Genomic DNA, 27,043 nt, shown 5'->3' on the forward strand with positions numbered 1-27,043 from the left:
TCATTTAGCAAATCCAAATTGATAATCTGAAATGAAGAATATTTTCGTGTAACAAATCCAAATTTCAATTATGAAATGAAGAATTTCTTCTTGTAACAAATCCAAATTTCAATTCTGAATTGAAGAATAACTTCGCGTAACAAATCCAAATTTCAATTCTGAATTGAAGAATAACTTCGCGTAACAAATCCAAATTTCAATTCTGAATTGAAGAATAACTTCGCGTAACAAATCCAAATTTCAATTCTGAAATGAAGAATTACTTCATTTAGCAAATCCAAATTTCAAATCAAAAATGAAGAATATTTTCGTGTAACAAATTCAAATTGATAATCTGAAATGGAGAATATCTTCATTTAACAAATCCAAATTTCAAATCAGAAATGAAAAGAATCTTCATTTAACAAATCCAAATTTCAATTCTGAATTGAAGAATAACTTCGCGTAACAAATCCAAATTTCAATTATGAAATGAAGAATTTCTTCTTGTAACAAATCCAAATTTCAATTCTGAATTGAAGAATAACTTCGCGTAACAAATCCAAATTTCAATTCTGAATTGAAGAATAACTTCGCGTAACAAATCCAAATTTCAATTCTGAATTGAAGAATAACTTCGCGTAACAAATCCAAATTTCAATTCTGAAATGAAGAATTACTTCATTTAGCAAATCCAAATTTCAAATCAAAAATGAAGAATATTTTCGTGTAACAAATTCAAATTGATAATCTGAAATGGAGAATATCTTCATTTAACAAATCCAAATTTCAAATCAGAAATGAAAAGAATCTTCATTTAACAAATCCAAATTTCAAATCAGAAATGAAAAGAATCTTCATTTAACAAATCCAAATTTCAATTCTGAAATGAAGAATAACTTCGCGTAACAAATCCAAATTTCAATTCTGAAATGAAGAATATTTTCGTGTAACAAACCCAAATTTCAATTCTGAAATGAAGAATTACTTCATTTAGCAAATCCAAATTTCAAATCAGAAATGAAGAATATTTTCGTGTAACAAATTCAAATTGATAATCTGAAATGGAGAATATCTTCATTTAACAAATCCAAATTTCAAATCAGAAATGAAAAGAATCTTCATTTAACAAATTCAAATTTCAAATCAGAAATGAAGAATATTTTCGTGTAACAAATTCAAATTGATAATCTGAAATGGAGAATATCTTCATTTAACAAATCCAAATTTCAAATCAGAAATGAAGAATATTTTCGTGTAACAAATTCAAATTGATAATCTGAAATGGAGAATATCTTCATTTAACAAATCCAAATTTCAAATCAGAAATGAAAAGAATCTTCATTTAGCAAAACCAAATTTCAATTCTGAATTGAAGAATATCTTCATTTAACAAATCCAAATTTCAAATCAGAAATGAAGAATATCTTTTCATAACAAATCCAAATTTCAATTCTGAAATGAAGAATAACTTCGCGTAACAAATCCAAATTTCAATTCTGAAATGAAGAATATCTTTTCATAACAAATCCAAATTTCAATTCTGAATTGAAGAATAACTTCGCGTAACAAATCCAAATTGATAATCTGAAATGAAGAATATTTTCGTGTAACAAATAAAAATTTCAATTATGAAATGAAGAATTTCTTCTTGTAACAAATCCAAATTTCAATTCTGAAATGAAGAATTACTTCATTTAGCAAATCCAAATTGATAATCTGAAATGAAAAGAATCTTCATTTAGCAAAACCAAATTTCAATTCTGAATTGAAGAATATCTTCATTTAACAAATCCAAATTTCAAATCAGAAATGAAAAGAATCTTCATTTAACAAATTCAAATTTCAAATCAGAAATGAAGAATATTTTCGTGTAACAAATTCAAATTGATAATCTGAAATGGAGAATATCTTCATTTAACAAATCCAAATTTCAAATCAGAAATGAAGAATATCTTTTCATAACAAATCCAAATTTCAATTCTGAAATGAAGAATAACTTCGCGTAACAAATCCAAATTTCAATTCTGAAATGAAGAATATTTTCGTGTAACAAATAAAAATTTCAATTATGAAATGAAGAATTTCTTCTTGTAACAAATCCAAATTTCAATTCTGAAATGAAGAGAATCTTCTTGTAACAAATCCAAATTTCAAATCAGAAATGAAGAATATTTTCGTGTAACAAATTCAAATTGATAATCTGAAATGAAGAATAACTTCGTGTAACAAATCCAAATTGATAATCTGAAATGAAAAGAATCTTCATTTAGCAAAACCAAATTTCAATTCTGAATTGAAGAATATCTTCATTTAACAAATCCAAATTTCAAATCAGAAATGAAGAATATTTTCGTGTAACAAATCCAAAGGCAATGAAAGTGACGGAATTTCATTCATTCTCTAAATTGGATAACAATTAATGAAATTAAAGAAAAAACACTCATACCTTGAAATCTTTGGCATTTTCTTGTAGGATTTTCCAGTTACAATTTTAACCATTTTTTAGTTCGATTCGTAAATTCGAAATTCAACATTCCAATCAATTAAAAACACAATTCTTGAGTAAACAATTCGGCTTATGATCCAATGAATAAGAAAAACTGCGATCATTTTTTCGAAAGTAAGGTTCGATAAAAAAAGTAAAATAAAAACCAATTTAATCATTCGTATTTTCAATCAAATCATAACACAAATAAAAAATTTTGGCGGAAAATAAATTTTTGTTTATCACGGCAGAATTTCCAATGCTTATTTCGGCGCCAATTTGAACCGTTCGTATAACACGTGATTTTCAAATTATTTGCAATTGCCAAAAATGAGAATAATTAATTACAAAATATCGAATGGAAATAAAAACAAAAGCTTTTTATTTATCATGAATTTGTCCATGAAATGTTGAAATGTTGAATGTAATGATCGAAAGATGTTAGATATGAAATTTGGATTTGTTATTAACAGAATCTTCATGTTACAATGGAAATTCGAAGTTGTTATTGAAGGATTCTCTTCATGCTAGTTTGGAAATTTGGGTTTGTTATTAAAAGAATCTTTTCATGTTAGGTTTTGCAGTTTTCAAATTAACAAATTCAACCAGTTTCCAAGTTAAATTGGCGCCTTTTTTAAGTTTTCAAACAAACTGCACAGAAAAAAAAGTAGACGGGTTAGTACTAACCCATTTGGGTTGGGAATCAAAAATAACCTTTAATAACCCAAATGGGTTAGTACTAACCAGAGGATTCCATAACCTATTCGGGTTAGTACTAACCCTGTATGATTCCTGGCAATTTTCGTTGCAACGATTGTTTAATCGATCTATCGAATCTACAATCGATAGTCTCGCCCAATTTTTCCTCCTTTTCATCCTCCTCCAATTAATTATTTCCTCTTTTTCACCCTCCTCCAATTAATTAAATCCCATATTAATTAAAATTAAATTGATTTTATTAAAATAATCAATTGAATTAAAAATAAAATTAGTTTATATTTTATCTTCCAATTGTACTCGTCTTTTCGTGCTATTCATCGCTATTCACAAGTGAATGTCCGAATTCCAATGATAATCCTAAGACAGTTCATCAATGTCCAATATGAGATTGAGACCAATGTTTATGATCCATATCTCGCCCCAGCGAATGACTTTTCGACATGTTAGTGAATACATGATGGAAAAAATATAAGTCGTCAGTTTGTTCATTTCATTCAATTACATACCATTCATTATCAATCAATGTCAAGTGTGCATTTCAAATGCGAATATTTGACTGATTTAATCATATTTGTCGATCGTTTTGTTGGTTACAAAATTTCAGTCGGCATCAAATTCAATAGGAAATAGCTCAGACCATGTTCCCTAACCCTGATCCTAATCTAACCTAGCCTATTGTTGAACATTGCCAAACTATTCTTGAATCAGATGCCGATGAACAATGAAACCAACAAATCAATCTAGAACATGATAATCAGTCGAATCAGTTGTTTTGACTATCAATTGTAGTCACCGTGTCAACAATTAAAATACATCGATCCAGCCAATAATTTTATTTGAGGCCATGTATTTTCAATCGAAGTCAATGTTTAAAATAGGAAAAATTATAACATCGACTAAAAAAACAACTCACATTAAGAAAAGTTCGAAATTGAATGATGTGAATTCGAATATTCAAAACTTGTTCAAAGAAAGAAAAGGCGCCAAATCAATTAAAAAACAATGAGAACGGAAAATTTACCATAAAATGAAGAAGAATTCTGCAAGAGCTTATAAAAGTCACATTTATCTTATAGAGATTTTCCAATGTATCAATCAATATTTGTTCTTGCATCACACAGCCAATTCAATTCAAGCAAAATAAAAATAAAAACTTGAAAATTTTAAATAAGCAAATTGATCATATTGTTTCAAAAAACTGAGAATTATTTCAGCGAAAATTTTTCAATTCTAACAGATTTCCGACAAAAATACAAAATATCTCAGGAAAATATTCATCGACATGTCTCATCAGAAAAGCGATTTTATTGGTTTCATCAATTACCTCACTTTTTTCTAAGCTTTTTTAGGACTTAGCGATGTTTTCTATGATGTTAGCACACTCCCATTTCTCATCAAATAGTGATTGGATCATCTGAACTAATCTATTATCATTGCTTGATAATGAAAATGAAAATTAACAATTAAAATATTGTTTTAATGACTAAATTAATCATTGCAATTTATTCTAACCTATTCGGGATAGTACTAACCATTATTCTAACCTATTCGGGTTAGTAATAGCCCAAGATACTAACCTTTTCGGGTTAGTACCATTTCAAGATACTAACCTTTTCGGGTTCGTACTAACCTTTTTGCTAACCTAAATTGAAGAGTACTAACCCGAAAAGGTTAGTATCTTGAGATGGTAATAACCCGAATAGGTTAGTATTTTGGGCTATTACTAACCCGAATAGGTTAGAATAATGGTTAGTACTAACCATCATGGGATATCTTTAACCTAAATGGGTTAGTACTAATCATTTTGGGTTAGTAATAACCCAAAATACTAACCTATTCGGGTTAGTACTAACCTTACTTTTTTTTCTGTGTGTAGAAAGAATCTTATGAGGTTAACTTGATATTTTCCTTAGTTTCATAATTCTAATTGAATTTTGTTAGGTTTTGCAATTTCACAATGAATTTGGCGCCTTTTTTACGTTTTCTAACAAACCAATGGAAGAATCTTATGAAGTTAACTTGATATTTTCACAAGTTTCATGATTCTGTTTGAATTTTGTTAGGTTTGCGTATTTGAGAAACAATTTGGCGCTTTTTTTACGTTTTCAAACAAACCAATGGAAGAATCTTATGAGGTTAACTTGATATTTTCCTTAGTTTCATAATTCTGATTGAATTTAGTAGCTTTTGCAGTTTTACAATGAATTTGGCGCCTTTTTTAAGTTTTCAAACAAACTGTAGAAAGAATTTTATGAGGTTAACTTGATATTCTCCTTAGTTTCATGATTCTGACTGAATTTTGTTAGCTTTTGCAGTCTTACAATGAATTTGGCGCCTTTTTCACGTTTTCAAACAATCCAATGGAAGAATATTATGAGGTTAACTTGATTTTTTCTTTAGTTTCATAATTCTAATTGAATTTTGTTAGCTTTTGCAGTTTTACAATGAATTTGGCGCCATTTTCATGTTTTCAAACAAACCAATAGAAGAATCTTATGAGGTTTACTTGATTTTTTCTTTAGTTTCATGATTCTGATTGGATTTTGTTAGCTTTTGCAGTCTTACAATGAATTTGGCGCCTTTTTCACGTTTTCAAACAATCCAATGGAAGAATATTATGAGGTTAACTTGATTTTTTCTTTAGTTTCATAATTCTAATTGAATTTTGTTAGCTTTTGCAGTCTTACAATGAATTTGGCGCCTTTTTCACGTTTTCAAACAATCCAATGGAAGAATATTATGAGGTTAACTTGATTTTTTCTTTAGTTTCATAATTCTAATTGAATTTTGTTAGCTTTTGCAGTTTTACAATGAATTTGGCGCCATTTTCATGTTTTCAAACAAACCAATAGAAGAATCTTATGAGGTTTACTTGATTTTTTCACAAGTTTCATGATTCTGATTGAATTTAGTAGCTTTTGCAGTTTTACAATGAATTTGGCGCCTTTTTTAAGTTTTCAAACAAACTGTAGAAAGAATTTTATGAGGTTAACTTGATTTTTTCATTAGTTTAATAATTCTGTTCCAAGTTTGGGCCTCGCTTTTCACTGATCGCATTTTTTGGGCCTCACTTTTTACTGATCGCATTTTTTGGGCCTCGCTATTCTCTGATCGCATTTTTTGGGCCTTTTTATAAACTGGTTGAATTTTTTGGGCCAACCTTTTCCCTGATCGCATTTTTTGGGCCTCGCTTTTAACTGGTTGAATTTTTTGGGCCTCGATATTCTCTAATCGCATTTTTTGGGCCAACCTTTTCCCTGATCGCATTTTTTGGGCCTTTTTATAAACTGGTTGAATTTTTTGGGCCTCACTTTTTACTGATCGCATTTTTTTGGGCCTCGCTTTTCACTGATCGCATTTTTTGGGCCAACCTTTTCCCTGATCGCATTTTTTGGGCCTCGCTTTTAACTGGTTGAATTTTTTGGGCCTCACTTTTTACTGATCGCATTTTTTTGGGCCTCGCTTTTCACTGATCGCATTTTTTGGGCCAACCTTTTCCCTGATCGCATTTTTTGGGCCTCGCTTTTAACTGGTTGAATTTTTTGGGCCAACCTTTTCCCTGATCGCATTTTTTGGGCCTCGCTTTTAACTGGTTGAATTTTTTGGGCCTCACTTTTTACTGATCGCATTTTTTTGGGCCTCGCTTTTAACTGGTTGAATTTTTTGGGCCTCGCTTTTGATGATTTTATAGGCGTTTTGCTAATCAAGTTTATGGAATTTTTTTGAATCAATTCGTTGTTATTGTTTAAATTCCACTTTTTTTTGTTAATTTGTACATTGTACATTGAATTTTCAAGGCAGATTTGTAATTGGCAACGCAATTTTCAACAAAGATCCATAAGCGAGGCTTGAAATTTAACGCTTTATATAACATGTGCTTTAATCATTTAAATGAAATATTGAGGTCTTATAAGAAGAAAATATTTGTTTATTTTCTTTTGTTTCGATACTTGTTTAATATTTTTTCTTAAAATAAGTAAACTAGATTGTTTTTTTTTGATTTATATAACATGTGCTTTGATTCATAAGAGATATAACAAAAATCTTTCAGTGGTATGAATTTATGTGAGAACATTTTCGACTTATTGATTGAACTCACATGCTTCTCACTCACATGCTACTCGCTTGAGAACATGCATACAATGAAAAAAAGCAAAAAAAAAAAAAAATTTTTTCGAAGCGCGGGGCCTTTGGAAGCGCGGGGCCCTGTGCAGTCGCACACCTCGCACACCCCAAAATCCGGCCCTGGTCACTGTCATCAACCTAACCTAACACAACTATGAATCATAGTCAACCAACAAAGATATAGAACCTGATTTTCATTCATTCATATTAGCTTTACTTTAATGGTAATTTTATATTGACGAAAAGTTGTTTTATTTTTTGTTTTTTTTGACATCCATTTATGCACTTTACTTTTATCTAAAGTGAATATAAACACACACACACACATCCCCTGTACACGATAATAATAATGTTTATATCGAACATTGTCGATAAAATTTTTCAAAAGAAAAAAAAATATTTTATCCTTTTTGTCAACAAACAAAAATCCCCAAAAAAAATGAATCCAAAAAAGAGTTTCCCATTTGAATTTTGTTATTAGATTTTTTCGCTATTCATTCATTCATCCATCCATCCATTTTTTCTCTCGTTTGAATTCATTCATTCATTTTTTTTCACCTAATTAAATCGATATATATTCGAAAACAATTCATTCATTCATCGTACATTCTTCCTCCTTCTTTTTGTTTATGCGAAAAAATTCCTATATTCCCAATATTCATTTTTCATGGTTGGAAGATGATTTTGTTTTTGTTTTAGTTTTGCTACAGTGATTGGGGAGAAAAAAGAAACAAAAACATCATTATAGTCATTCAACACTATGGCAAAGTGAATCGATAAGATTTTTTTTCATTGATTGAATCCACATTATCAGTATCATCAGTATATAGCTAATCTTTTTTTTCGAACCCAAAAACATCCACAGGAACAAACAAACAACATTTTTTCTGGAAACTTTTTTTGTTGTTTTTGTTTTTGAAAATCTTTTTGTTGTGGCTTTTCTTGTTCTTAATATGTTTTGATGCCTTTTTTCACTTTTCACTTTTTTCTCATCTCGTAAAAATTGATCGTTATCGATATTTTTTTCACGGTTAAACAAAGCAGCTTTTTTTTACAATCGATTTGATAATGTGTACTTTGCTCGCGTGAATGAATCAAATTTTTACATTTTTCGCTTCGTTGTTGTTGTTGATTTATCCAGAAAAATATTATGTGAAGAAAATTGATTCTTTTCTTCTGGAATCAACAACGAAAATAAGAAAAACCATTGAAAAACAATTAAGTTCAGGTTTTTTTTTGAAAAAATCAAAAGATGATTCTTTGGCATCATTTTAGTATGGTTTTTTCTTTCTCCATGATTTTCTTAAGAAAAAATGTTTGCAGAAATTTCCAGAAAACTTTCCTTCAGCTACATTTATCCATTTTCGACCTTTTTCTTTCAAAGATTATTATCTTAGTTTAGATTTCTTTCTTCTTAAACATTGATAAATGATAATGATATACACTTAGCTAAACTAAATAAAGACATTTTCTCTCTCTCTATTATCAAAGCATTCAATTTTCAAATTGAATCTTTTTACTTTTTCATTGGAAGTTGATCCATTTCAAATTGTCCAAAGAGGCCCATATTTAATTGAATCTTTCTCGAAAATTTCTGAAAATTGAAATCCAAGAGAAAAAAAAGATGTTTTGTCCATCATTATCATCATTACCCAAAGAAGAAGAAGATCGAGGTGAACGTAATTTGTAATGGAAAAAAAAGCAACAACAAAATCAATTTCTTTACAAACTTTTTAAAAACATTTTCTATCGCTGCTGCTGCTATTGACTTTTAATGGTGTTATCCAAAGATTTTCGCTAAAGATTTTTCGTTTTTGCTTTTGTCTCATTTATTTCAAACAAATAAAGATTGTTTGTTTTGATCTTGCTAAAAATGTGTTTTCTGTTGGCTATTGGAAAAACAGATAGACAAACAGAACAGAACAGAAATCCTAATGATTGCTAAGATAAGCAGAAATGAAATGAAAAAATGATTGGGGAATAACCAATGTGTGGCTATATCTACATTTTAGTAGGAATTCTTTGTTTTTCATTGTTGTTGTTGTTGTTTCCAGGAATCTTTCCCTGATAATAATAATGATGTAATACACCAACACTGGTGTGTCTTGTGGATCATCAATAAACTCTGAACAAAAAAAACTTTCAATATTTTTCTCTGTATATCCAATTTGTCTTTTGCCTGATAATTATCTTCATATATGAATCATTTGCTGCTGCTGTTTTGTTTTGTTTGGTATTGTATTTTGTGATTGAAATGTGAATCCGGAAAAACAAAACAAACAGCAAATTGACCGTGGCAAAATCGTCGCCGATGAGGATATTGATTGATCATTTTTTTGCTTGAAAAAATTTCATTTATTTGCATTTGTTTTTTCCGTTTTTTTTCCGAAAAAAAAAGAAAATTGCTGAATCGGTTTTAAAGAAAAAAATTTGCTTTTCCCTCTGTTTCAATTCGATTTTTGTTTTCTGATGATTTCAGCTATTTTAACCTATTTTTAGGATCTTTGAAATGATGAATCTTGATATTTTTACTGTATCAATCCAGCCTAACAAAACCAAACTAGATAAAGAAGACACACACACAAACAAATCATTTGTTTATATCGATCAAATATCATCATCATCATTGTTTGTTTCACACTTTTTACTTGGATCAATGTTCAGTGTTAAAATCATGAATTATTCACCAGAACATATATAGTGTCACCAGAATCATGTCACACACGCTATAGCATCATTTAACAAAAGAATTTCATCGTTGTTGTTCACTTTAGTCACAAAAGAAATCAATCATTTGAATTTTGTTTTGTTGTTGTTGAAAAAAAATTCCGAAATGAATATTTAGGCTTCATTCTTTCGTCAAGACGCACACACACAGAAACTTATGGAATGAAATTCCATCGGGATGGAAAATAGAAAAACCCGAAATAAACTTTGGAACTTTCGGGTATTTTTTTCTCGGTTATTTTCGGCTGTTGTTGTTCGTTTTTTTTCTCTGGATTCGATTGAATGAACATTGTTGGCAAACGAATGGTTATTGGTGGTGGTGGTGGTGATGGTGGATGATAATAGAAAATGAATTTTTTCTGTTACGCCGAAACCAAAAACTACCCAGACCGATTATTATATACCAGAAGCAAAAATGAAAGATTTCATTCATTCATTCATTCATTCATTGTGTCCCACATAAACACATGGCCAACAACCAAAAATAATAATAATAATAAAAATGACAACAACAACGACGACAATGACAAAATGAAGAAGAAAAACATCATCATCATTGTGTAATGATGATGAAAACTCCATATAGTAACAGTAACACACAGGTTCAGAAAAGCAAGAGACTAATCACTCATGTTTATTGAAAGAACATTTAAATAATGAAATAGTTCTAAGAACTAATTAATCCAATTAAGGGGCGCTACTCTTCCCCCCCACGATTAAACAAGCGCGGACGACCACGACTTCTCAAAATATCATTAGACGATTCATCAAAAAGAGAATCAACTTTTTTCAAATGATTATGATGAATCCAGCGAGTATTTCCAAAATTATCCACAATAAGAAAATTAGGACCTTCTTTAGCACGAATTTTGAAAGGACCACGCCAACGTTTGTTCAATTTCTTAGACGACCCAAGAGCTCGATCCAATTGATGCCACAAAACCAAATCACCCGGCTCAAGAACTTCCAACTTCACATCTTTGTCATACTGAAACTTTTGAAGCGTTTGAGCCGAACGATTTGCCAGAATTCGTTTTTGCGATAACTCAACCAAATCCGACATTTCATGACGAATACCAAACTTTAAATCCAAGGGAGTAGACATATTATGACCAAACAACAACTTAAAAGGCGACTCCTTCGTAGAAAAATTAACCGAAGCATTATAAGCCGCAATCAATCTGGGTAACGCCACATCCCAATCAGCTTGATCAAGAACTGAAGTTCTCAGCATATCCTCTACCGTGCGAATGGCACGCTCAGCAAGACCATTAGTTTGATGATGACCAACGGAAGCAAAATTTAACTTTATATTGTTGTCAGCCAAAAACTTATTAAACATCGCACTCTCAAACTGTGAACCACGATCACAGACTAGAACAGCTGGCCAACCAAACATCGAGAAAATTTCAATCAGCCAGGAAACTAAATTTTCAGTCCTGGTATCCTTAAAAGCACCAGCAACCATAAATTTCGTAGCATAGTCTTGAAGCACCACAATATATTTGAAACCCTTCGACGACAAAGATAAAGGTCCACAAATATCCAAACCAAGACGATTCCAATTTGTGTACTCCACATCACTCGGAATCATCGGAAGCTTAGTCTTTTCGGCATTCGACTTGAAAGCTTCACATCTTCTGCAACCGTAAACCATTTCTCTAACATCCTTTCTCCAATTAGGCCACCAGAACCTCCTACGAACTTCTTCTTCATTTTTGAAAAGGCCAAAATGACCATTATCATGGATGGTTCTCAAAATTTTCTTCTTCTCATCTTCATCTCTGATATACAATCTGAAGATTTGACGCTCCTTTGACTTGTCAACGAAAAACCAGCGATTATCCAAATTCACAAAATTATTTCTATCTTTCAAAATAACGCAGTCTTCAGACTCAGAATCTTCAACTAAATTAATTTGTAAACGACTCAAAGCGTCTGCCAAAATATTATCAGATCCCTTAACATAATCAATATTCTCGATCTGATATTCTTGAAGCTTCATGACCATCCTTCCCAAACGGCCAGAACAGTCTTTTTTTGATAATAACCACTGCAAGGGGCGATGATCCGACTCTATCTTAAAAGGTTTACCAATCAAAAGATGACGCCAATGCTTAAGAGCTTCCATAATCGCAGTAGCTTCTTTATCGTATGTTCCATAACGCACTTGAGCCTTATTGAAACTACGGGAAAAGAAATCCACCGGAACCTTTTCCCGATTAATAATTTGAGACAGGACACCACCAAAAGACAAATCTGAAGCATCCGTAGTAACAATGAACGGAAGATCAGGATCCGGAATCATAAGAGTAGGATCCTGACGAATGGCCATTTTCAGCTTATCAAAGGCTTCTTGACATTCATCCGACCACACAAATTTCTTCTGATTCGAACAAAAAAATAAAGGAGCTGCCAGTTTAGCAAAACCAGGGATAAGATCTCGATAATAGTTTGATAAACAAACAAAAGTCTTGGCTTCTCTAGAACAAGACGGGACAGGAAAATCCAAAATCTTCTTTTTATTCGAAGCAATAATTGATCTTTTACCACCATCAATTCTAAAACCCAAATAATCGATAGCAGACCGACCAAGTTCACATTTTTCACGATTTAAACGTAATTTCTCCCGCTTTAAAATGTCAAAAACCTCAGCCAAATGTTGACGATGTTGAACCAAATTGTTGCTATAGACAATAATATCATCCAAATAACATTCCACAAATGGTAAATGACCCAAAGTCATCTCCATCATACGTTGAAATGTCTGTGGAGCAGAAACCAAACCAAACGGCATGCGATTAAATTCATATAATTTGTTGCCAAACGCAAAAGCAGAATATTTCCTCGAAGACTCCTCCATTAAAATATTATAATAGCCCTTCTTTAGATCCAACTTCGAAAATATCCTAGCCTTCGCCACTTTCATCAAAATATCACGAATCCTCGGCATGGGAAAAGCATCTTGACGAGTAATCTTATTCAAATCACGATAATCAATCGCCATCCTAACAGAACCATCCTTCTTCTTAATTGGAACAATACGAGAACGAAATTCACTTTTCGATTCTCTTATAACATCCATTTTGAGCAACTCATCAATATGCTCCGCCAAACTTTTCTGCCAATGAAAAGGAATATTCTGATAAGCATGACGAACCACCTTATCAGAAATCAAATCAATACGATGCCGAATCTTTCCACTTTTACCAATGCCAACAAACAGATCGGCGGATTGATCCATTAAAACTGACCAATCATCAAAAGATTTATCCATAAAACAAGGATCCGATACATCAGTAACAGTACAAAGACAATCATCCATATAAATACATAAATCCTTCCGTTGTTCCAAACCAAACAAACGAATTATATCTAATCCAATAATTAAATTATGTTGTAACTTGGGAAAGACACGAAGCACAACCATTTTCTTGACTCCATTGATATCCACCAAAACATTCGCCCTCCCAGACGACACTAGTTTAACGCCATTAGCCAAAAAGACAGATTGCTTAGCATTGACAAATTTAACGCCCAACTTCTTACACAACGCAGTAGAGATAGCAGACACACCAGCACCCGTATCATACAGAGCAAAAACATCTTTATTACTAATGCGAACCAGTAAACGAATCAATTGTCTGAGAGGGCGAGGCAGTTTAAAGCCTCGGAAAACTCGTCTTTAACATCATCATTAATATCAACATTATTCATCGTTTTCGTGGACCGACCAGGAGAAGCATTTGAACAGACATTTGAAGAATGCATTCCACGACAGCTCGTACACAAAAATTTCGATTTGCAATCCTTAGCAAGATGACCAGGTTGCAAACAGCGTAAACACAATTTTTTAAGCATAGCCATTTTCTTGCGAGACGCAGCAGAACCAACTCTGCAAGCAAACGTCTTATGATCTTTAAAGCCACACAAACGACACAAAGCGATAACGGATCTACCACTTGAAAACGAGATACCATCACCGTAATTACCACACGAACGCCACTCCTTCTCGACTTTCGCCTGACGAGACAAAAAGGCCAAACAATCTTTAACCGAAACCAAACCAGCCTCTTTCAAACGACCCACCAACGGTAATGATATAGCGGCAAACAATTTCTTCTTGAACACGTATTCACGAACCTCTTCCGAAATAGATAAATTCAATGCTTGAGCATACAATACAGACAGTTTATCGACCACCAAATATAAAGGTGATCGACGATTTAAACTTAAATTTTCCACTTCTGATAGCAAATTACGACCAATCTCATTCACATCCCCAAACTTCGATGAAAGATGTTGAATAATCCATTCAAAATTCTCTTCAGTAGGAACCATAGGCAAATCCTTCTTGATAAACAAAGGCAGGGCATTCATCAATAGTAAAAACTTCTCCTCAAGAGAAAAACCATTTTTCGATAACAATGCTTCAAAAATCTTTAAAAATGATAGCCAATCTCGTTGTTTGCCTGAAAATTCTAATTTAATCTTAGGCAACTTAATAGAATTAGCATTGAATTGGCCATTACAAAATCCAATCAATATCTTTAATTTGGACGTGTAAAACTCGATTTTCTCCAATATCTCATGATTCAGATGATCCTCGACATCAATATTCAACAAAAGTTTACTATGTTCCGAAGCGAGTTCTTTAGCTAAAGAATTAATCGATTCAGTCAACTCAGGACTGCAAACCAACTGGCCCAATTCGTACAGATTAAATAATAACGTTATTTTCCGTCGAATAACGGGTAACATTTTTTCTCCTGACACCAGTAACAGTAACACACAGGTTCAGAAAAGCAAGAGACTAATCACTCATGTTTATTGAAAGAACATTTAAATAATGAAATAGTTCTAAGAACTAATTAATCCAATTAAGGGGCGCTACTATATCGTTTTTCTTCATTTTCATTTTCATTTGACCTATTAAGTCTCTATATTCAATGATGATGATGATGATTCATGACTTCTTGGAATAATGATAATAATAATAATAATATTTTTCCTATCATCGTTTCATCCAAGAATCCAAAGAATCCAAGAATCGAAAGAATTCCATCACTATCATCTTTTTCTTTTCTCGTTTTAGTTGTTGTTTCCCAAACCGAAAAAATTATTATTAACAAGGCAATATTGAAGGCACAAAAAAAAATTTGTTGTCAAGTTTGGTTTTCGTTTCGTTTCGTACCTGGCAAATAAGAAATTTTTAATGATATTTGGGGACATCTTTTGTTTTCTTACTTTGCTTTCCTTGTTACTCAATTTATTTTTGATTTTTGATTTTCTTTTTGAGGAGAAGATTTCCATGTTCCATTATAAATGTTTTCCTTTGATGGAGTGTGTGCCTGTTATATTATTGTGTTTCATTATTTTTTTCAGTTTTTTTCTTTGTTTGCTTGTTTGACACTTTTTCTGTGAAAAAATCTGTAAATGATTGGTTGGTTGGTAAATATACGAAATTTTGTTGTTGTTTTTACGACGAAAAAAAAACTATTTGAAAACAAAATGAACAACATTCCTGAAATAGCTAAACTTCCAAACAACAAAAAAAAATGATCGAAATGTGATTTGATTTGTTCAAGTAAATGAATAGCGCTTAAGTAAAGAGAGAAAAAGCTTGCTAATTACTTAATTAAATTCCTATTTTTTCGGATTTCTTAATTCTGTTTTTCGTTTTTTTCAGTTTCAGAATTAATTAACTGAAATAAGTTAACCGATCGAGATTACATAGGAATAACATAGAATTTTGCCTGTATGTTTTTATTCGACCCCTGTCAATGTTTGCTTTACTGCATTGCATTTTTTCAATTTCAACAGGGTTTTTCGCTCTTTTTTAATTTCAACGGGTTTTTAGCATCATCATTAAAATGTTCGCGAGCAATGTTGTTTGAAAATGATGATCATAATTTAGAAACAAACAGTAACAACAACAACAACAACAGAAAAAAGCCAAAGAATCAAAAAAGAAAGAATTCATTTACGATTCTCTGTAATCGATAATGGTGATACCTTGATAATGATGATAAAATTGTCAATTTTTTTCTTACATTTTTCAAGGTGTGTGTTCATTTGGTCGGTCGGTTTGGTTAATGGAACAGCCAAAAAAAAGAAGTGATAATTGAAAAATAAAACGAAGAAGAAGAAGAACATCAAATAGTCATCATTATCATCCATTAGATTTTCTTTCGTCTTTGAAGTCAAAAAAAAAGTTTCAAAATTTGGCCAGAATAAATGGTTCCAAACACCATCATTTTTGGAAAGCGAAAAAAAATCACCAAGAATGAAAATTATTAGTTAGCAAGCCAGTGTGTATAGTGTTTTATTATCAAACTTTTTCTTCATGATGATGATGATTATTATTATGATAATCATAAGTTATTAACATTCAAATTTCGTTTTGTTTTTTCTCAAAGAACCAAACAAAACGATAGAGATACAAAAAAAAACAAGAGAAACTTATGGTGATGATAATCATAGTGAAAACGAATGTTGATGGTTATGTAAATTTCCATTCTGTAGAGAGTAATGCATATATAATTAACTATAGTCTATGGTAGTATTGTTTTTGTTTGGCTAGGTTTTTTTAGTTTGAATTTTCTGATTGAAATGGATGATGATGATGATGACCAAGTGGCCATAGAATCAAGTAGGCGTCGTTATTTTTTTTTATTGTTTTTCATCATCATCATTTAATGTCCACAAGTCGGTCGTTCGTTAATTTGTTTCTTGGTTTTTTTTTGAATTAGAAAAAATATCTTATCATTTTCAAAATAACCAAAGTCTTTTCTGGGACTTTTTTTTCCTAAATTCTCGAACAGAATATTCTCTATTATAATAAAGTTTAATGGTTTCTATTTTGCTAATTGTTTTTTTCGTGTGGTTTAAATTGTTGGTTGCCAAAAAGTTTTTTACCTATTTTTCCTCTGGCTATTTTTAGAAAAAATTTTCAATTCTTTTTTTTTGCATAAAAGTTTTTCTCCATTCCTATCGTTTTTTCTAGAAAAACGATCAATATCAACATTGTCTTTGCTCACTCTTCTTCGTCTGTTGTCGTTTGATAATTTATCAATTTGAGAATGGAATTTGTTCGGTAGTAATAAATTTGATCTTAAATGATAATATTGAAACCAAGAATGAAATATGGTTCGAAGAAAAAAAAACAAATTTCGATCGATTTTGTTTCGATTTCCATTCTCTCTCTCTCTCTCTCTCTCTCTCTCTCTCTCTCTCTCTCTATGTTCGTGTTACGTAATGAATAAAATCGATTTGTTGAAAGAAGTAAAGAAGAAGAAGAAGAAAAACATGGAAAATACTTTCTGTCATTTTTCATTTTTCAATTCACACTCAATTTGTTTGAACAAAAATAAAATAAGTTTCATTCAACGATAACAACAACATAGATAAATCCACAATCATTTTATTTTTGAAGGAAAAAATCATCTTCAGTATTTTTTCCACAAAAAAATACTGTAATCGAGACATTGATGATTGGATTTGCGAAACTCTGAAATTCAATTATCATTCGAAAGAAATGAAAAGGAAAAAAACATATTCAGATTATATTATTCTGGATACGTCATCTATGAATGAATGATGAGATAATCTCTGAATTTCCTGAATTTCTATCGTTTTTTTTACACTGTAATCGGATCATGTCATTTCATTTATTGATTTTACTGAAAATTTTTACAATGTCCTGTTGTCTGCTGCTGCTGTGTGTATGTTTGCTTGTTGTATGAATAAATTCAAAAAACTTGCTTTACTATCAAATTTAAATCTTTTTGAAGAAGAAAAAGAAGAAGAAGAAGGAGAAATGAAGAGATTGAACAACTTCAATGTGATGTTGGTTGACGAAACTGTACATTATTATTATTATTATTATGGATGTTTATTGTCAATGTAATGTGTAGTGCAGTGATTCTCAACCTTTTTGTTGTCGCGGCACAATTTTAGAATTTTTAAATATATAACAGTTGCATTTTCAGAATTTCGCGGCACACCAAAGTGCCGCGGCACACTGGTTGAGAATCACTGGTGTAGTGTAATAATATTCTGTTATTCATCTGGCATTCCATTATGTAATTACTATTCAACTATGCTGATTTTTCTCTATTTTTTTTGAAAAAAATTATCTATTTTCTTTTCTATGGCTTCCCATTGCTCAAACATGCTCGTATTACAACAGTCTCTCATCGTCCTCATTGATGATGATAATAGAATCATATTTCAAATTTTAGTTTTCAGTCAAACGGGAAGGAAAAAAAGCCATAAAAACCGTAATATAGCAGCTGCTGCTGCCCCCTGAAATCACTAAAGATTTTGATGTTTTTTTTTGAAGAAAATATCATTCTTTGATTTAGACTTTTTGGCTTTCCATCATCACCACATGATGGTAATTGCTTGCTTTGTAAAGACAACAATTTTTTTTGGGATTTTTACGATTAAAACTGAAAAAAACGATTATGAAAATTGCATTTGTTTTTTTTTAAAAAAAAACCCAGAAAAAATGAAGAAATATCATCAATCAAAAACATACCAAAAAGCAACCCAGAAAAATGATGCAATTAACCATATGATTTAACGAAAGAAAACCTCGAACAAAAACAAAAATTTTTCAGCCTAAAGTTTTCAGTTCGTTTCAAAAAGAAAGAAAAAGAAAAAACTAAATCTCTCTCTCTCTCTCTCTCTCTCTCTCTCTCTCTCTCTTTATTCGATAATAATGATGATCGTGATCAAAATTGGAAAAAAAAACTTTTAATTCTTTCAATTTCGTACATTTCAAGTACGAAAAAAAACTCAAAATTTGTTCTGTTTTTTGTTTTGTTTCTTCTTCATCATCATCATCACTAATTCTCTTAATTGAAATATGGACTATATGATTCAGCTAATCAAACTGAATTTGATCCTCTGGAATCAATTAAAAAAAATATAAGCAGAAAAACAAAATCAGGGATTTGATCAGGGCCAGAAACAACAACAACAACAACAAAAATGATATTTCCCAGTGATTGGTGATAATCTTCACTAAATATATTATCCATGGTGACCAAAAACAAAACTAGAAAATATTCAAGTTTTCATTTTGTTTTGGGAGAAAAAATCCATTGGGTAATTAATTAATTCCAAATGGGAAAAATATTCTGATTCTGGATTTTGTTTTGTTTTTTTAAAATTTAAATTTAATCAATATTTTTTCTGGGAAGTTTTCTTTCTCCCAACAAAAACAATGGCAATGATGATGATGAAAAACAGAGAAACTGAAAAATTCAAATTCAAATCCCGTTTATTATTATCATTATGATTAGAATCGATTTGAAAATTTTTATTTCTCTCTCTCTCTCTCTCTCTCTCTCTCTCTCTCTCTCTCTCTCTTTGTGAATAATTGCATGAATGAATTATTCATTTTTGGATGCTCAAACGATGCTCCAACAACAACAATGATGATGATTGGCATTAGAAACGAGAATCTTTTTCGATAAAAATCGGTTGGCTGAGTTCGTTTTTTTTATTTTCGGAAATATTTCCGCTTCAATACATTGGTTATGTGTGATCGACAATTCTTTTCAATTCGAGATAAGATAAGAAATGACGAATTGGTGATGAGAAAGAGAAGAGAAAAATTTAAAATTGAAATTAAATTTTTTTTGTATGCAAAAAGCGAAATTGCTTTTTTTTCTGCTTGATTCTTTTGGAAAAAAAAGATAGTTTGCACGTTCTCTCAGAACAAGCAAGACTACTTGAAGACAAAAAAAAATGATGGTTTTAATGGAACGGCTGCGGCAGCAGAATCAGTAGCAGAAACTGGAGCAAAAGCAATACACATCCCTGGATACCTTGGAAAATTAATAGAAGAAGAAAAAAACCTGGAAATTCCTTATGTTTTTTTTTCTCCTATATAAATTATGATTTATTATGATTTGAAGCAAAGAATTGAGGCAATTTAGATTGACAGATTTTATTCTTTGTTTCTTTGAAGAATAAAATCTACCTTGTACATAATTATAGTCTGGGTGAAAGAAAAAGATGTCTTTTTTTCGTGTTTGTCGTCACACACATATGGGGAATTATGCTTATTATCAACGATCGCAAATCACACGATTCTTGTTTTTCCTATAAGTAGAATTTTGACAGGGAAAATTTTCCTTTGAAAATTCCAGAAAATTGAAAGATTTCACATCTTTATTTGAATTTTGTTTCATTTTTTTGTTTCATATTTTTCTGATAATCACATTCGTTTGATATATAATTATTATGTAATTGGGGTAATCATTATTATTATTATTTCGTTCATTATTTTCCGAACAGGTAAAAGAAGCAAAACACCTTACCTGTTCACATTCATCCACCTACACATGGTTTTCGAACGAAAAGAAAAAAAAATGTTTCGTAATAATTTCTCCCTTGTTATTATTCTCATTTTTTGGTTATATTCTCATTTTTTTCTCTTTTTGTTATCAATATTTTCGGGAAATTTCTTTGTAAATGGAAATTCATTCATTCATTCGTCATATATATGTGTTCCAACATGAATGAAATGTTTGTTTTTCGTTTTTCATAACAATAACCATCATCAGCATCACAATGACACAATGATGAACGAAAAGAATCGATATGGTTGGTTGTGGTTATTATTATTTTGCCATGTTACCTGCTCTAGTTATTATTCCATGTTACCTGTTTTGGTTTTGTTTTCACAGAATTTTAAATGAATAAATGAAATAAGAAAATGTAGAAAGACAAATATTGACAAATCTTTATTTTTGGGTTTTTTCTTTTTTTGTTCAAAGATGGAATAGGTGTTTTTTTTTGGAATTTTTCTTTCTGGAAATTTTCCTCTTGCAACTCATTATTATTACATTGGTTATAATTTCAAACATTTATTTGATGGCATGCAGGCAGGCAAGCAAGTTTGCTGAATGGATCTAGTGGATCAAATGGTAAAAGACAATGAAGAGGATATTGTTCAGGATCTGTTCAGAAGCTTTATTCCAATGATGATGACTGAAAACGCAGTGTTAAATTCAGTGAAATATTTCCCAATCGGTTGGTTTTTTTCTCTCGCACTGATTTCGGCCATCATGATGATGATGTCAGATTTAGCCAAATTGTGAAGCCCACAGGGAACACATCCAACAACACACAAACACATTACATATTTCAATTGAAACAATTTTTTTTTTGAAAATTTCGCCACCTTCATCATTGAAATTCATTTCATTTTGTTGCTGTTGATTTGATTGTGAAGAATTGATATATCTGTTATTGTTTTATCAAATTTTTAACCCTTTTGTTGATTATTCTTTGAAAAAAAATGTCAAGATGTTTTTCTGATTATATATGAAAGGCTCTGGAATGAAAATTCATTCATTCACTATTTGCACCGGAAAAAAAGCAACAACAAAAAATCAATTTTACAAATATTTACATTGTAAATTAGAATTTCGATGTTATGTGATGTGGTTTGGAAATTTTTTCTTGTTGGTTTTCCAATCGTTTCTTTATTTTTCTATTTTTAACCATTCATTCATTTTTTGGGGGTGAAGGGGGATGCTGTTATTTCTGATTAATTTTCATTTTCATTTTCTACTCGGTTCGTTCATTCATTCACAATAATAATAATAATGAATTTCTCTTAAGGTTTGAATAGTGTTTATAGTGTGTGTGTGTGTATTAGGTATTACGCCTCGGGAGCCAAACGAAATAATAAGCTCAATTTTCTATGCAATAATTTTCTGTATAATGTTTTGTTGTTGTTTTTTCTTTCAACCGAAAAATAATTCTTATAATTTATAATCATAGATCGAAATGAATAATGATGATTGGAAACCAGGAAAACAACCCAGAAACCAGAAGCTAGAAAACCAAAAAAAAAAAAACCAGAAAAAGTCGAAATAGCCGGTGTACAATTTTTATGACCGGATATTTTTTGTTCTTGTTTTTTGCTTTTTGTTTTTGATCGATGATTGAATTTCATTTTTCCATTTTTTTAGAGGGAATCTTTTCTGGGAAAAAAATAAATGCATCTTATTTCCGGTAAAAATTCCCGAATCTTTTTGTTTTTTGAATAGCTGCCAATGATAAAAACCAATTCAATGATTAATTGTTTTTCTTTGTTTTGCTTTTTCCACATTCTTTGAATCATTCATTCATTCATTGTGTTTTAAGCTTGTCTTAGCAACGAAAACAACAACAAACAAAAAAAGACAAAATACGAAAATATTTTCTTCTTTTTTCATTAATTCACGAATTTTTTTTGCCAATCTTCTCCCATTCATTTCATTTCATTTCAAACAAAACTAATCTCTCTTTTCTTCTCTTTTCTTTCGATGTTTTTTTCTTGGTGCCCAAAATAATAATAATGATGATGATAACGACGACGACAACGATAATAACGATAACGATGATGATGATAATATTAGTTTAGCAATAGCTGATATAACTGTTGCAAGTTTAGTAATGCCATTCACTGTTGTTTATGATCTATATCGTTTTTGGCCTTGGGGACCAGTATTATGTCATTTTTGGATATCATGTGATGTTATGTGCTGTACAGCAAGTATATTACATTTATGTTGTGTTGCAATCGATAGGTAAGTTTTTTAAGAAAATTTCCAGGATTATTTTTTTAATGCATCAGTTCCACCCTCGCATAACCAAAAAAAAAAATTAATTTTCTTTCCGGAAAAATTTCCCCAAAATTACAGTCCTCAAATATTGATAATAATGTTTTTTTTTGTTGTTGTTTTTCAATTGCTTTATGGTCAAATTTTTTGTTTTGTTTTTTGTGTAGATTTTGGGCAATAACACGTCCATTACGTTATCGTTCATTAATATCAAAAAGACGTTTATTCTGTTGTATATTAAGCATATGGCTTTGTTCAGCTGCAATATCATTTATACCAATATTTTCCGGTTGGTATCATTCACAAGGACCGATTAATATATTTACACTTGAATATGTTAACGAATGTGGACTTGATGTAAGTTTTTTTTATTATTATTATTATCATCATTATTATTTAACCTTCCTTACTTTTCTTGAGAACTTGATACATCATATTATATTAGATAATTCGACTATTTCGACCATTTCGACTATTTTAACGATATTCAATTTTATTTTATCATTTTTTTATTGATGGAACCATGTTTGGCTCCATGTTTTATTGATAAATTTTTTTCCTTTTTTAATGTCTGGCTGGTTCTTATCCAATAAAAACGTGTGGTGTGTGTGTGGTGTGCACGGCGTAGAATGTTGTTTGCACAAGAATTTTCTTCTTCTTTGATTTCTTTAAAATCATAAAAAAATATTCTTCCCATACTATATAAGTGTGACAAACATTTGAAAATGAATTTTTTTTTTTTGATAATCGAAAAAATCCCTTTCGGCCTATTTTTTTCTTTTTCATCGATTGACAAACAAACAACCAAGTAAAAAGTAAAAGAAGGAAAAAACATGTATAAAATAAACGTTTTTTTTTGGTTCGGTAAAATTAATATGAAAATGATGAATTTTTTCTCTTCTGCTAGTTTCTTCAAAATTACACAAAGTAATTTTGAAATTAATAAATAATATTAGAGAGAGAGAGAGAGAGAGAGAGAGAGAGAGAGAGAGAGAGAGAGAGAGAGAGAGAGAGAGAGAGAGAGAAAATGATAAGATTATGTATAGATATCATCAATATATTGATAATGTTTATGTAATAAATTTTGAAATTTTTGAAAAAATATTGATATCTTCGATGATGATGATAATGTTGTTTGAGAAAATTGAACCAAACATAGAATCCAAGAAGTCCACTTCATCATATATGAAATGTTTGTTTTTGGTTTTTTTTTCTTCTTCTTTTTCATTTCTTGACAAATTCTTGACACATTTGAATTAGATAGATAGTTAGTCAGAATAGTATACTTGACATTTTCTTATTTTATCGACTGATTTTAAATCAAATAAACAAATATCAAATCTTCACAATCTCTCTGTGAAGAGAGATTTAAAAAGTAATAATATTTTTTTTCAGTCATCGATTTGTTTACATTTTAACTTATCGATTGGAAATATGATTGGAAATGTTTACGAAGGAATTTTGTTATTGATAACATCACATAATGGTCAATAATGAATTCTTACATATGTAGAAAAATGATTGGTTTTTTTACACCTGAAACATATCTGATTTTCCAATGAATAATAAAAACAAAAACAAAATCTTGATAAAATTTGATACATTCTGTATTCTGTATTCTCTATTCTGTGTGTGTTTTGAATAACAAGCGACAACAGCCAGATGTGTTCCTGACATAAAGAAAAATATGACAATTTTGACATTGTTTTTCACACACACACACACACACACCAGCTGGCTTTACAATATCATTATTATTTGTATCCTGTGATAAGATTTTGTTTTTGTTTGTTTGTTTCTAAATTGTTTTTTGTTTTTGTTTCTTCTTTTTTCCAATTTCTTTTATTGATCAATAGGTAAATCGTATTTATGCAACAATATCATCATTAACATCATTTTATCTTCCATTACCAATAATGTTTTATGTTTATTTACGTATTTTATTGGTTGCTGAAAGACAATCAAGAGAAATTAAACAATTGGAACAATCATTACGACAAAATGGTTTTCTTTCAATGAATTATCCCACTACTACTACTACCTCTACTACCACAATACCACAGCAACAAAGAAAATCTGATTGTCCAATGGCACCGATAACATTGTTACAACATCAATCAACAACACCAACATCGATAACATTAACACCAGCAGCAGCCACAGCAGCAGAAACCGAAACAATTAACAAATCAAATGGACAAAATGTTCATTTTCATTTTAGTTCATTGTTGAATGTAAATCAAATTAATAACAATAATGATGATGATGCAGATGAATCCTGTTCACCAAATAAATTATCATTACCATTATCATCAACAACAACAACAAAACAACAATCATTGAAAACAACAATAAATTATTCAAGTAGTATGGATCTTACTGAATTGGCTGCTATTAGTTCCAGAGGAACTGGTGTTGTTAGTGGTGGTAGATTATCAACAACAACAACAGCAAAAAATCATCATTTAGTTGATCAAACATCATTGGAAACATCCAAACGTCATGTTGAACGTAGTCTACGTAGACGTGCACGGCAATTAATTACAGATACAAAAGCTATTCGTACATTAGGAATTGTTATGGGTGTTTTTTGTTTATGTTGGTTAGTTTTTGATTGATTGATTGATCGATTCACAAATGACGTTCATTATCTTTATCTTTTTTAAAATTAGGTTACCATTTTTTATAATGTACGTTATATCAGCTTATTGTGATCAATGTAATATCAGTTATGAATTACGTTCCGGTATTACATGGTTAGGTTATGTTAATAGGTAAGTATCGGGGGAGACCGAAAATCGCCAAAAATAAAAATCGCCACAGCCCTAAAATCGCCATAGCCCAAAAATCGCCATAGGCTAAAAATCGCCACAAATTAAAAATAGCCAATGGAGAAGATAGCCACAAATTAAAAATCGCCAATGGAGAAAATCGCCATAGGAAAAAATAGCCAAAATAATGAAAATGATGGGAAATTGAGTTTCTGGTTTGGTTAAGTTAGGTTTTTGTGTGTTTCTGGAACACCCTTTTGTTTTTTAATTGTTCCAAATGGATTTAGGCAGGTTAAGTTAGGTTTGTGTGTGTTTCTGGAACACCCTTTGGTCTTTTAATTGTTCCAAATGGATTTAGGCATGTTAAGTTAGGTTTTTGTGTGTTTCTGGAACACTATTTGATTTTTTAATTGTTCCAAATTAATTTAGGTAGTTTAGTTTAGGTTTCTGAAATTAGGTTTTCCGGGTAGGAAAACCTAATTTCATGGGTAGTTAGGTTTTCCGTTAGGAAAACCTAACTGTCAATTTGCCAAACCGCCAATATTTGTGGCGATTTTTGCCATTGGCGATTTTTGGGCTATGGCTATTTTCTCCATTGGCTATTTTTAATTTGTGGCGATTTTTAGCCTATGGCGATTTTTGGGTTGTGGCTATTTTTGGGCTGTGGCTATTTTGATTTTTGGCTATATTCGGTGCGACCCTAAGTATCGATACTATCGATTCTTGATTCAAATGACTGTTTTGTTTTTTTTTCTTCTTATTTGTTACACACAGTGCACTAAATCCAGCCATTTATGCTTATCTAAATAAAGAATTTAAAATGGCATTTAAACGTGTTTTATTCTGTATGCCACATTGTAATAATGATAATTTTGATCGTGATACAATGTTGGATGAATATTCTAATGCATCACATCGTCATGTTGGTGGTGGTGGCAGCACTGGCGCTGGTGGTCATCGAACAACAAAACGAATCAATGAACATCATCATTTTGGTTTTATGATCGATACGGATGAAGGTGGTGGTGGCGCTGGTGGTGGACCAGCACGTCAATCATCAACAGCATTAGATATAATTCCATTACCATCAACACCGGGTTATTTAACTCGTACGCCAAGCAATGCTACCGAAACACCTAATTGGATTATTTTACATGCACAACAACATCATCAACAACAACAACAACAACTTGCTGATAACAATGGTGGTAGCAGTTGATATCAATTATTAATGATTTTCTGCCAAAAAACAAAAATTGATAAACTAAACAGACACTCCTACCACACATCCACCCACTTACCTGAAATGAAATGAAATAATGGCAAACACTCCCCCACACACCAAACAAACAAACATCAACATTATTAACGGAAATAAAGCAAAGCAATAAATAAATCATTTTTACAATTTACAAATTCAAATGTTTTTCCATTCAAAATTTTTCATTAATTTTTGGCCTTTTGGCTATATTTCACACCCGCTTATACCGACAATAACAGAAATTGTTTTGTTTTGATTTGAATTTTTTTAAAATGAATTTTTTTCAAATTTGATGGAAGTGCTGCCATCTAGATTCGGTGTTTATTAAATAAAATGAAAATTC

At 30.8% G+C, this 27,043-nt stretch overlaps 3 protein-coding genes and 1 long non-coding RNA gene across 5 annotated transcripts in view; 2 read left to right on the plus strand and 2 right to left on the minus strand.

The window, feature by feature from the left end:
* LOC113799843 (putative tyramine receptor 2) overlaps positions 1–26,801 on the plus strand; it is a 29,688-nt gene extending 2,887 nt beyond the window's left edge. Inside the window, exons 3-7 of the mRNA XM_027350539.2 lie at positions 22,465–22,635; positions 22,836–23,025; positions 24,525–25,270; positions 25,341–25,442; positions 26,214–26,801. Of these exons, the coding sequence (XP_027206340.2) occupies positions 22,465–22,635; positions 22,836–23,025; positions 24,525–25,270; positions 25,341–25,442; positions 26,214–26,658 (1,654 nt within the window). The 3' untranslated portion in view covers positions 26,659–26,801. The remainder of the gene's footprint in view (positions 1–22,464; positions 22,636–22,835; positions 23,026–24,524; positions 25,271–25,340; positions 25,443–26,213) is intronic.
* LOC113799849 (uncharacterized) overlaps positions 1–27,043 on the plus strand; it is a 61,971-nt gene that overhangs the window by 6,383 nt on the left and 28,545 nt on the right. Inside the window, exon 1 of one of the 2 annotated variants that reach the window (XM_075819696.1) lies at positions 15,973–15,978. The exons of the other annotated variant lie outside the window; for it this stretch is intronic. The gene's annotated coding sequence lies outside the window, so the exon portion shown is untranslated. Of the gene's footprint in view, positions 1–15,972; positions 15,979–27,043 lie in introns of those variants that run through there. 2 annotated transcript variants of the gene reach the window in all.
* Positions 3,406–5,012, minus strand: LOC142644920 (uncharacterized). The gene is made up of 2 exons (XR_012846123.1): positions 3,694–5,012; positions 3,406–3,618 (listed from the first exon to the last, which is right to left on the minus strand). It is a non-coding gene; the product is annotated as an uncharacterized LOC142644920 (long non-coding RNA).
* Positions 13,630–14,929, minus strand: LOC113796210 (uncharacterized). Its single transcript, XM_027346435.2, has one exon. The coding sequence runs from the start codon at positions 14,798–14,800 to the stop codon at positions 13,676–13,678; it is 1,125 nt and encodes a 374-aa protein (XP_027202236.1). The 5' UTR covers positions 14,801–14,929; the 3' UTR covers positions 13,630–13,675.

This window comes from Dermatophagoides pteronyssinus, unplaced genomic scaffold (genome assembly GCF_027571235.1).
Source record: "Dermatophagoides pteronyssinus isolate colony J.1.1.1.1 unplaced genomic scaffold, Derpt_VIB-CSIC_2022.12 sq0004, whole genome shotgun sequence".
Taxonomy (NCBI): Eukaryota; Metazoa; Arthropoda; class Arachnida; order Sarcoptiformes; family Pyroglyphidae; genus Dermatophagoides; species Dermatophagoides pteronyssinus.